The sequence below is a fragment of the Amblyomma mixtum genome, unplaced genomic scaffold, assembly GCF_055824585.1.
Source record: "Amblyomma mixtum isolate Tamu unplaced genomic scaffold, ASM5582458v1 scaffold_12, whole genome shotgun sequence".
Classification (NCBI taxonomy): domain Eukaryota; kingdom Metazoa; phylum Arthropoda; class Arachnida; order Ixodida; family Ixodidae; genus Amblyomma; species Amblyomma mixtum.
This window is the reverse complement of record NW_028317651.1, coordinates 9,824,512-9,836,132: the sequence shown is the minus strand read 5'-3', so window position 1 is coordinate 9,836,132 and position 11,621 is coordinate 9,824,512. Positions and strand designations below refer to the sequence as shown.

Here is an 11,621-nt window from a genome sequence, read left to right as displayed (position 1 = left end):
GTTTTGGATTTTTGCAGTTTTGGAGTTTTCGAGTTTTGGATTTTTGGACAAAAGCATTTGTTGGGCGAGTTGGTGTTTTTGATGATCCATAACTACAGCGCAAACGACAGGACAGAGATGAAGAAGGGACACCACACAGCGCTGACTCACAACTAAAGTTTATTGGATGCCAGAAGGTATAAATACCTCCCTGGCGGCCAGAAAGAATGCAGTCGACACTTACATGCGTGACTGACATAATTGTGTACCAGTCATATGCCGCCAAGCAAATCACATGCGCGAGAATACAAGCAGTGACAGAATACAATATAATCAGTGAGCAAGCACTTGTCAAAATTCGCAATCAAGGTATCTTCTTTCTTTTTCTGACAACGCGACAGATGAAGCACTGATGCATTCTTCCGAGAGCCTACCTATTAAGTGAGCTTCAATGATCTCCCTTGCTAACGAGTCACGGTTCTTTTCTAACACTGCACTTTCCTGATAGTTTGGCGCACAGACGTAGGTGTCATCGTCATCTTCATTGCCTTTGCAGTGCCTGCAATGTTTCGCCACGTGGCCAGAGATAGCGACACGGGAGACATTATACTCATGCTCTCTGAGTCTTTCGTTTAAACATCGGCCGGTTTGGCCGATGTATCGCTTACCACAAGACAGTGGCAGCGAATATATCACCCCTTCCTGGCAAGGCACGAACTGTTTTGCGTGCTTTATCGGGCACTTGCGCGATTCTTTAATCTCTGAATTGACATTCTTAATCAGGCTGGACAGTCGTTTGGGCGCCGAAAAGACGACATCAACGCCTGCATGTTTTCCGATTCTTTTCAGATTGTGCGACACCTTGTGAAGATATGGCACCACAACAATCTTCCTTTTCTTCGTCTCTTTCGTACATTTACTATTTCCTTTTGATTTTAACTTTTCCAGTAGTTTTCCTGCCACGGAAACTAATAATTCAGACGGGTAGCCTGCCTTTGCCAGGCGGTCTACTTGGTTGCTGAAGCTATGCTTCAACCTGTGTTCACAGGATTTGTTGACTGTGTTGCTAAAAACGGTATGCACAATTGCTCTCTTCACCAGCTTGGAGTGAGCTGATGAAAACGGCAAGATGGGCTTAACAGCACGGGGTTCATAAGCCCAACAAACATGAGATGGACTGAAATGAAGCGAAAGATCTAAAAACCTAATAAAATCATTCAATGGTACTTCGTGTGTTAAAACCAATGGTGTGAGGCATTCTGAGAACACCGAAAGGACGTCAGGGAATTGCTGCTCGAAATCGAGGTTGTCACAATCTAAAAACACAAGGTAGTCATCAACAAATCTAAAAATGCTACAAACTCTGGAACCTTCAAATCGCTCTTTCATGCTTCTGTCTCGTGCTGCTAGGAACACGTCACTAAGGAAAGGCGCTAGACATGAACCAATACAGATCCCCTCTTTCTGAATAAAAACTTCGCCATTCCATTCCGCGAAAGTTGAGCCAAGATACAGTGACAACAATTCAAGGAACCCAGTAGTGGAAATTCCGCTCTCATTCTGAAATGCAACAGCACCATATTCATCAATCAGATCGTTAACAGAAGACAAAATTTCTGCTTGAGGAATGGTGTAATAAAGATCCTTTACATCGACGGAAAATCCACAAAGCTTCTTACTGTAGTTACTTTCTAGGAACGCGATAACATCTTTCGAACTTTTTACTCTAAAAGGGTCGTCAATTGATAAAAGATTCAGTTTTTTCTGCAGGAACTTAGCTACATGCTGCTGCCATGTTCCAATTTCCGAGACAATTACACGAAACGGCCACTCTAGTTTATGTGTTTTCGCAGTGAAAAACATTTGCAACCACTTTCCTGAGCTGCTGTCGATCTTACTTGATAGCCTAGTTAATTCCAGCCTATTAGCAAGTTTCTTCGCCTTGCTCTTAACTTTTGAGGCGGACACATCACTGCGTTTTTCAAACATCGCAAGAACAGCTTCCGATGCTTTCGACAAATATACGTTCCTGTCCAAGACAACAAAACCTCCGTCCTTATCAGAAAGTAGCAGAGAGAACGAGTTCTCTTTCAGCCAACTAACCGTCTTATGCAGAGGTAGCTTCGTCCCCGATGCCCTGTACCTCGTTAACATGTCCACACCTTCCGAAATGCAACGGTCCACCTCAGCTCTGTCGGCCTGCTTGGAAACTTGCTTTACCATGGCTAAAAGTTCCGGTCTGGATTTCTTGGGCTCCACAGCAAACTTCGGTCCCAGCCCCAGGACTTGCCTGACGTACCCAGGAAAGGGGATGCTTTCAGTGGTGTGGATCTGTTGTCTTGTTGATACACTCTTCTTCGGCAGCAGCGCACGAAGGCCGGGAAGCGTTTGCTGCCATATGAACTCGGTGGTAAGGTCTATGCTCCGTGACAGCTGACGCCATTGGTTCTTTGAGTGGGCAGGTTCCTCCAAGAACTGCACCCGAAGCTTGAGATGTTCCTTGTACATTCGCACCCGTTGCTGCCATTCCGCTGTCAGTCACGCATGTAAGTGTCGACTGCATTCTTTCTGGCCGCCAGGGAGGTATTTATACCTTCTGGCATCCAATAAACTTTAGTTGTGAGTCAGCGCTGTGTGGTGTCCCTTCTTCATCTCTGTCCTGTCGTTTGCGCTGTAGTTATGGATCATCAAAAACACCAACTCGCCCAACAAATGCTTTTGTCGAACTTCATTTCTCGTACAAAGGGCCTTTCTGTATGTGATATTGACCCTCTTCGCTGTGTACCAGTCGTTGCTGCCGCATCCTGCATCGCAAGAACGCTCGGTTTTTGTATTCGCAAGAAAGTGCTGCCGCCCGAAGTCTTGGGTCTACTGGGTGGCGTTCAGCCCTCTGCCGGTCATGGAAGAAGATTTTGCAAACTACTCCGAGCGGAATGGCAGCAACGGGTGCGAATGTACAAGGAACATCTCAAGCTTCGGGTGCAGTTCTTGGAGGAACCTGCCCACTCAAAGAACCAATGGCGTCAGCTGTCACGGAGCATAGACCTTACCACCGAGTTCATATGGCAGCAAACGCTTCCCGGCCTTCGTGCGCTGCTGCCGAAGAAGAGTGTATCAACAAGACAACAGATCCACACCACTGAAAGCATCCCCTTTCCTGGGTACGTCAGGCAAGTCCTGGGGCTGGGACCGAAGTTTGCTGTGGAGCCCAAGAAATCCAGACCGGAACTTTTAGCCATGGTAAAGCAAGTTTCCAAGCAGGCCGACAGAGCTGAGGTGGACCGTTGCATTTCGGAAGGTGTGGACATGTTAACGAGGTACAGGGCATCGGGGACGAAGCTACCTCTGCATAAGACGGTTAGTTGGCTGAAAGAGAACTCGTTCTCTCTGCTACTTTCTGATAAGGACGGAGGTTTTGTTGTCTTGGACAGGAACGTATATTTGTCGAAAGCATCGGAAGCTGTTCTTGCGATGTTTGAAAAACGCAGTGATGTGTCCGCCTCAAAAGTTAAGAGCAAGGCGAAGAAACTTGCTAATAGGCTGGAATTAACTAGGCTATCAAGTAAGATCGACAGCAGCTCAGGAAAGTGGTTGCAAATGTTTTTCACTGCGAAAACACATAAACTAGAGTGGCCGTTTCGTGTAATTGTCTCGGAAATTGGAACATGGCAGCAGCATGTAGCTAAGTTCCTGCAGAAAAAACTGAATCTTTTATCAATTGACGACCCTTTTAGAGTAAAAAGTTCGAAAGATGTTATCGCGTTCCTAGAAAGTAACTACAGTAAGAAGCTTTGTGGATTTTCCGTCGATGTAAAGGATCTTTATTACACCATTCCTCAAGCAGAAATTTTGTCTTCTGTTAACGATCTGATTGATGAATATGGTGCTGTTGCATTTCAGAATGAGAGCGGAATTTCCACTACTGGGTTCCTTGAATTGTTGTCACTGTATCTTGGCTCAACTTTCGCGGAATGGAATGGCGAAGTTTTTATTCAGAAAGAGGGGATCTGTATTGGTTCATGTCTAGCGCCTTTCCTTAGTGACGTGTTCCTAGCAGCACGAGACAGAAGCATGAAAGAGCGATTTGAAGGTTCCAGAGTTTGTAGCATTTTTAGATTTGTTGATGACTACCTTGTGTTTTTAGATTGTGACAACCTCGATTTCGAGCAGCAATTCCCTGACGTCCTTTCGGTGTTCTCAGAATGCCTCACACCATTGGTTTTAACACACGAAGTACCATTGAATGATTTTATTAGGTTTTTAGATCTTTCGCTTCATTTCAGTCCATCTCATGTTTGTTGGGCTTATGAACCCCGTGCTGTTAAGCCCATCTTGCCGTTTTCATCAGCTCACTCCAAGCTGGTGAAGAGAGCAATTGTGCATACCGTTTTTAGCAACACAGTCAACAAATCCTGTGAACACAGGTTGAAGCATAGCTTCAGCAACCAAGTAGACCGCCTGGCAAAGGCAGGCTACCCGTCTGAATTATTAGTTTCCGTGGCAGGAAAACTACTGGAAAAGTTAAAATCAAAAGGAAATAGTAAATGTACGAAAGAGACGAAGAAAAGGAAGATTGTTGTGGTGCCATATCTTCACAAGGTGTCGCACAATCTGAAAAGAATCGGAAAACATGCAGGCGTTGATGTCGTCTTTTCGGCGCCCAAACGACTGTCCAGCCTGATTAAGAATGTCAATTCAGAGATTAAAGAATCGCGCAAGTGCCCGATAAAGCACGCAAAACAGTTCGTGCCTTGCCAGGAAGGGGTGATATATTCGCTGCCACTGTCTTGTGGTAAGCGATACATCGGCCAAACCGGCCGATGTTTAAACGAAAGACTCAGAGAGCATGAGTATAATGTCTCCCGTGTCGCTATCTCTGGCCACGTGGCGAAACATTGCAGGCACTGCAAAGGCAATGAAGATGACGATGACACCTACGTCTGTGCGCCAAACTATCAGGAAAGTGCAGTGTTAGAAAAGAACCGTGACTCGTTAGCAAGGGAGATCATTGAAGCTCACTTAATAGGTAGGCTCTCGGAAGAATGCATCAGTGCTTCATCTGTCGCGTTGTCAGAAAAAGAAAGAAGATACCTTGATTGCGAATTTTGACAAGTGCTTGCTCACTGATTATATTGTATTCTGTCACTGCTTGTATTCTCGCGCATGTGATTTGCTTGGCGGCATATGACTGGTACACAATTATGTCAGTCACGCATGTAAGTGTCGACTGCATTCTTTCTGGCCGCCAGGGAGGTATTTATACCTTCTGGCATCCAATAAACTTTAGTTGTGAGTCAGCGCTGTGTGGTGTCCCTTCTTCATCTCTGTCCTGTCGTTTGCGCTGTAGTTATGGATTTTTGGAGTTTTGAATTTTTGGAGTCTTGGATTTTTGGAGTTTTGGACTTTCGGAGTTTCGGATTATTGGACTTTTGGAGTTTTAGAGCTTTGGAGTTTTGGATTTTTGCACTTTTGGAGTTTTGTAGTTTCGTAGTTTTGGATTTTTGGAGTTTTGGAGGTATGGATTTTTGGAGTTTCGGAGTTTTGGAGATTCGGAGTTGTGGAGCTTTAGAGATTTTGGAGGTTCGGAGTTTTGGAGTTTGAGTTTCGGAATTTTGGAGTTTTGGATTTTCGCAGTTTTGGAGTTTTCGAGTTTTGGATTTTTGGAGTTTTGGATTTTTGGAATTTTGGATTTTTGGAGTTTTGGGCTTTCTGAGTTTCGGATTATTGGACTTTTGGAGTTTTAGAGCTTTGGAGTTTTGGAATTCCAGATTTTCGGAGTTTCGGAGTTTCGGAGTTTTGGAGTTTCGGAGTTTTGGAGTTTTGGAGTTTTGCAGTTTTGGAGTTTTGGAGTTTTGGAGTTTCGGAGTTTCGGAGTTTTGGAGTTTTGGAGTTTTGGAGTTTTGGAGTTTCGGAGTTTTGGAGTTTCGGACTTTTGGAGTTTTGGAGTTTTGGAGTGTTGGAGTTTCGGAGTTTTGGAGTTTTGGAGTTTTGGAGTTTCGGAGTTTTGGAGTTTTGGAGTTTCGGAGTTTCGGAGTTTTGGAGTTTTGGAGTTTCGGAGTTTCGGAGTTTTGGAGTTTTGGAGTTTTGGAGTTTTGGAGTTTTGCAGTTTTGGAGTTTTGGAGTTTTGGAGTTTTGGAGTTTTGGAGTTTCGGAGTTTTGGAGTTTCGGAGTTTTGGAGTTTTGGAGTTTTGGAGTTTTGGAGTTTCGGAGTTTTGGAGTTTCGGAGTTTTGGAGTTTTGGAGTTTTGGAGTTTTGGAGTTTCGGAGTTCTAGAGTTTTGGAGTTTTGGAGTTTCGGAGTTTCGGAGTTTTGGAGTTTTGGAGTTTTGGAGTTTTGGAGTTTCGGAGTTTCGGAGTTTCGGAGTTTCGGAGTTTTGGAGTTTTGGAGTTTTGGAGTTTCGGAGTTTCGGAGTTTTGGAGTTTTGGAGTTTCGGAGTTCTAGAGTTTTGGAGTTTTGGAGTTTCGGAGTTTCGGAGTTTTGGAGTTTTGGAGTTTTGGAGTTTTGGAGTTTCGGAGTTTCGGAGTTTTGGAGTTTCGGAGTTTCGGAGTTTTGGAGTTTTGGAGTTTTGGAGTTTCGGAGTTTTGGAGTTTCGGAGTTTCGGAGTTTTGGAGTTTTGGAGTTTCGGAGTTTTGGAGTTTTGGAGTTTTGGAGTTTTGGAGTTTCGGAGTTTCGGAGTTTCGGAGTTTTGGAGTTTTGGAGTTTTGGAGTTTCGGAGTTTTGGAGTTTCGGAGTTTTGGAGTTTTGGAGTTTTGGAGTTTCGGAGTTTTGGAGTTTCGGAGTTTTGGAGTTTTGGAGTTTTGGAGTTTCGGAGTTTCGGAGTTTCGGAGTTTTGGAGTTTTGGAGTTTCGGAGTTTCGGAGTTTTGGAGTTTTGGAGTTTTGGAGTTTCGGAGTTTCGGAGTTTCGGAGTTTCGGAGTTTTGGAGTTTTGGAGTTTTGGAGTTTCGGAGTTTCGGAGTTTTGGAGTTTCGGAGTTTTGGAGTTTTGGAGTTTTGGAGTTTCGGAGTTTCGGAGTTTTGGAGTTTCGGAGTTTCGGAGTTTCGGAGTTTCGGAGTTTTGGAGTTTTGGAGTTTTGGAGTTTTGGAGTTTCGGAGTTTTGGAGTTTTGGAGTTTCGGAGTTTCGGAGTTTTGGAGTTTCGGAGTTTCGGAGTTTTGGAGTTTTGCACTTTCGGAGTTTTGGAGTTTCGGAGTTTTGCAGTTTTGGAGTTTTGGAGTTTTGGAGTTTTGGAGTTTCGGAGTTTTGCAGTTTTGGAGTTTTGGAGTTTTGGAGTTTTAGAGTTTTGGAGTTTCGGAGTTTTGGAGTTTTGGAGTTTCGGAGTTTTGGAGTTTTGGAGTTTTGCAGTTTTGGAGTTTTGGAGTTTTGGAGTTTTAGAGTTTTGGAGTTCTGGAGTTTTGGAGTTTCGGAGTTTCGGAGTTTCCGAGTTTCCGAGTTTCCGAGTTTCGGAGTTTTGGAGTTTTGGAGTTTTGGAGTTTTGGAGTTTTGGAGTTTCGGAGTTTTGGAGTTTTGGAGTTTTGGAGTTTTGGAGTTTTGGAGTTTTGGACTTTCGGAGTTTCGGAGTTTTGGAGTTTTGGAGTTTCGGAGTTTCGGAGTTTTGGAGTTTTGGAGTTTCGGAGTTTTGGAGTTTCGGAGTTCCGGAGTTTTGGAGTTTTGGAGTTTTGGAGTTTCGGAGTTTCGGAGTTTTGGAGTTTTGGAGTTTTGGAGTTTTGGAGTTTTGGAGTTTTGGAGTATCGGAGTTTTGGAGTTTTGGAGTTTTGGAGTTTTGGAGTTTCGGAGTTCCGGAGTTTTGGAGTTTTGGAGTTTCGGAGTTTTGGAGTTTTGGAGTTTCGGAGTTTTGGAGTTTTGGAGTTTCGGAGTTTTGGAGTTTCGGAGTTTCGGAGTTTTGGAGTTTCGGAGTTTCGGAGTTTTGGAGTTTTGGAGTTTTGGAGTTTTGGAGTTTTGGAGTTTCGGAGTTTTGAAGTTTTGGAGTTTTGGAGTTTTGGAGTTTCGGAGTTTTGGAGTTTTGGAGTTTTGGAGTTTCGGAGTTTTGGAGTTTTGGAGTTTTGGAGTTTTGGAGTTTCGGAGTTTCGGAGTTTTGGAGTTTCGGAGTTTTGGAGTTTCGGAGTTTCGGAGTTTCGGAGTTTCGGAGTTTTGCAGTTTTGGAGTTTCGGAGTTTCGGAGTTTTGGAGTTTTGGAGTTTTGGAGTTTCGGAGTTTCGGAGTTTTGGAGTTTTGGAGTTTCGGAGTTTTGGAGTTTTGGAGTTTCGGAGTTTTGGAGTTTTGGAGTTTCGGAGTTTCGGAGTTTTGGAGTTTCGGAGTTTTGGAGTTTTGGAGTTTTGGAGTTTCGGAGTTTCGGAGTTTTGGAGTTTTGGAGTTTTGGAGTTTTGGAGTTTTGCAGTTTTGGAGTTTTGGAGTTTTGGAGTTTTAGAGTTTTGGAGTTTTGGAGTTTTGGAGTTTCGGAGTTTCGGAGTTTCCGAGTTTCCGAGTTTCGGAGTTTTGGAGTTTTGGAGTTTTGGAGTTTTGGAGTTTTGGAGTTTCGGAGTTTTGGAGTTTTGGAGTTTTGGAGTTTTGGAGTTTTGGAGTTTTGGAGTTTCGGAGTTTCGGAGTTTTGGAGTTTTGGAGTTTCGGAGTTTCGGAGTTTTGGAGTTTTGGAGTTTCGGAGTTTTGGAGTTTCGGAGTTCCGGAGTTTTGGAGTTTTGGAGTTTTGGAGTTTCGGAGTTTCGGAGTTTCGGAGTTTTGGAGTTTTGGAGTTTTGGAGTTTTGGAGTTTTGGAGTATCGGAGTTTTGGAGTTTTGGAGTTTTGGAGTTTTGGAGTTTCGGAGTTCCGGAGTTTTGGAGTTTTGGAGTTTCGGAGTTTCGGAGTTTTGGAGTTTTGGAGTTTCGGAGTTTTGGAGTTTTGGAGTTTCGGAGTTTTGGAGTTTTGGAGTTTCGGAGTTTCGGAGTTTTGGAGTTTTGGAGTTTTGGAGTTTTGGAGTTTTGCAGTTTTGGAGTTTTGGAGTTTTGGAGTTTTAGAGTTTTGGAGTTTTGGAGTTTTGGAGTTTCGGAGTTTCGGAGTTTCCGAGTTTCCGAGTTTCGGAGTTTTGGAGTTTTGGAGTTTTGGAGTTTTGGAGTTTTGGAGTTTCGGAGTTTTGGAGTTTTGGAGTTTTGGAGTTTTGGAGTTTTGGAGTTTTGGAGTTTCGGAGTTTCGGAGTTTTGGAGTTTTGGAGTTTCGGAGTTTCGGAGTTTTGGAGTTTTGGAGTTTCGGAGTTTTGGAGTTTCGGAGTTCCGGAGTTTTGGAGTTTTGGAGTTTTGGAGTTTCGGAGTTTCGGAGTTTCGGAGTTTTGGAGTTTTGGAGTTTTGGAGTTTTGGAGTTTTGGAGTATCGGAGTTTTGGAGTTTTGGAGTTTTGGAGTTTTGGAGTTTCGGAGTTCCGGAGTTTTGGAGTTTTGGAGTTTCGGAGTTTTGGAGTTTTGGAGTTTTGGAGTTTCGGAGTTTTGGAGTTTCGGAGTTCCGGAGTTTTGGAGTTTTGGAGTTTTGGAGTTTCGGAGTTTCGGAGTTTCGGAGTTTTGGAGTTTTGGAGTTTTGGAGTTTTGGAGTTTTGGAGTTTTGGAGTATCGGAGTTTTGGAGTTTTGGAGTTTTGGAGTTTTGGAGTTTCGGAGTTCCGGAGTTTTGGAGTTTTGGAGTTTCGGAGTTTTGGAGTTTTGGAGTTTCGGAGTTTTGGAGTTTTGGAGTTTCGGAGTTTTGGAGTTTCGGAGTTTCGGAGTTTTGGAGTTTTGGAGTTTCGGAGTTTTGGAGTTTTGGAGTTTTGGAGTTTTGGAGTTTTGGAGTTTCGGAGTTTTGAAGTTTTGGAGTTTTGGAGTTTTGGAGTTTCGGAGTTTTGGAGTTTTGGAGTTTTGGAGTTTCGGAGTTTTGGAGTTTTGGAGTTTTGGAGTTTCGGAGTTTCGGAGTTTTGGAGTTTCGGAGTTTTGGAGTTTCGGAGTTTCGGAGTTTCGGAGTTTCGGAGTTTTGCAGTTTTGGAGTTTCGGAGTTTCGGAGTTTTGGAGTTCTGGAGTTTTGGAGTTTCGGAGTTTCGGAGTTTTGGAGTTTTGGAGTTTCGGAGTTTTGGAGTTTTGGAGTTTCGGAGTTTCGGAGTTTTGGAGTTTTGGAGTTTCGGAGTTTCGGAGTTTTGGAGTTTCGGAGTTTTGGAGTTTTGGAGTTTCGGAGTTTTGGAGTTTTGGAGTTTTGGAGTTTCGGAGTTTTGGAGTTTTGGATTTTTGCACTTTTGGAGTTTTGGAGTTTCGGAGTTTTGGATTTTTGGAGTTTTGGAGGTATGGATTTTTCGAGATTTGGGGTTTTGTTGTTCCAATATTTTGTAGTTTTGGAGTTTTAGAATTTTGGATTTTGGAGGTATGGATTTTTGGATTTTCGGAGTTTCGGAGTTTTGGAGTTTTGGATTTTTGGAGTTTTTGATTTTTTGAGTTTTGGAGTTCTGGATTTTTGCACTTTTGGAGTTTTGGAGTTTCGGAGTTTCGGAGTTTCGGAGTTTTGGAGTTTCGGAGTTTTGGAGTTTTGGAGTTTCGGAGTTTCGGAGTTTTGGAGTTTCGGAGTTTTGGAGTTTTGGAGTTTTGGATTTTTGGAGTTTAGGAGTTTTTGAGTTTTGGAGTTTTGGATTTTTGCACTTTTGGAGTTTTGGAGTTTCGGAGTTTTGGATTTTTGGAGTTTTGGAGGTATGGATTTTCGGAGTTTCGGAGTTTTGGAGTTTTGGAGTTTCCGAGTTTCGGAATTTTGGAGTTTTGGATTTTTGCAGTTTTGGAGTTTCGTAATTTTGTAGTTTTAGTGTTTTGGAGTTTGAGTTTTGGAGTTTTGGTGTTTTGGATTTTCGGAGTTTCGGAGTTTCGGAGTTTTGGAGTTTTGGAGTTTTGGATTTTTGGAGTTTAGGAGTTTTTGAGTTTTTGAGTTTTGGATTTTTGCACTTTTGGAGTTTTGGAGTTTTGGAGTTTTGGATTTTTGGATTTTTGGAGTTTAGGAGTTTTTGAGTTTTGGAGTTTTGGAGTTTTGCAGTTTTGGAGTTTTGGAGTTTTGGAGTTTTGGAGTTTCGGAGTTTTGGAGTTTTGGAGTTTTGGAGTTTTGGAGTTTTGGAGTTTCGGAGTTTTGGAGTTTCGGAGTTTTGGAGTTTTGGAGTTTTGGAGTTTTGGAGTTTCGGAGTTTCGGAGTTTTGGAGTTTTGGAGTTTTGGAGTTTTGGAGTTTTGGAGTTTCGGAGTTTTGGAGTTTCGGAGTTTCGGAGTTTTGGAGTTTTGGAGTTTCGGAGTTTCGGAGTTTTGGAGTTTCGGAGTTTTGGAGTTTTGGAGTTTCGGAGTTTCGGAGTTTTGGAGTTTTGGAGTTTCGGAGTTTTGGAGTTTTGGAGTTTCCGAGTTTCGGAGTTTTGGAGTTTGGAGTTTTGGAGTTTTGGAGTTTTAGAGTTTCGGAGTTTCGGAGTTTCGGAGTTTCGGAGTTTCGGAGTTTTGGAGTTTTGGAGTTTCCGAGTTTCGGAGTTTTGGAGTTTGGAGTTTTGGAGTTTTGGAGTTTTAGAGTTTCGGAGTTTCGGAGTTTTGGAGTTTCCGAGTTTCGGAGTTTTGGAGTTTGGAGTTTTGGAGTTTTGGAGTTTTAGAGTTTCGGAGTTTCGGAGTTTTGGAGTTTTGGAGTTCTGGAGTTTTGGTGTTTTCGATTTTCGG

The 11,621-nt window shown here is 43.1% G+C and overlaps 2 protein-coding genes across 2 annotated transcripts; one reads left to right on the top strand and one right to left on the bottom strand.

Moving 5' to 3' along the window:
- Positions 1 to 285: 285 nt before the first annotated feature.
- LOC149324921 (uncharacterized) lies at positions 286 to 2,490 on the bottom strand. The gene has a single exon (XM_089565183.1). The coding sequence runs from the start codon at positions 2,485 to 2,487 to the stop codon at positions 331 to 333; it is 2,157 nt and encodes a 718-aa protein (XP_089421309.1). The 5' UTR covers positions 2,488 to 2,490; the 3' UTR covers positions 286 to 330.
- A 184-nt stretch (positions 2,491 to 2,674) lies between these two features.
- Positions 2,675 to 5,133, top strand: LOC149324920 (uncharacterized). The gene has a single exon (XM_089565182.1). It carries the CDS (start codon positions 2,692 to 2,694, stop codon positions 5,086 to 5,088), a length of 2,397 nt encoding a protein of 798 aa, XP_089421308.1. The 5' UTR covers positions 2,675 to 2,691; the 3' UTR covers positions 5,089 to 5,133.
- The last annotated feature ends 6,488 nt before the right edge of the window (positions 5,134 to 11,621 follow it).

Coding starts and splice junctions, on each gene's coding strand:
- LOC149324921 (XM_089565183.1), bottom strand. CDS start 2,487: ATGTACAAGGAACATCTCAAGCTTCGGGTGCAGTTCTTGGAGGAACCT.
- LOC149324920 (XM_089565182.1), top strand. CDS start 2,692: ATGCTTTTGTCGAACTTCATTTCTCGTACAAAGGGCCTTTCTGTATGT.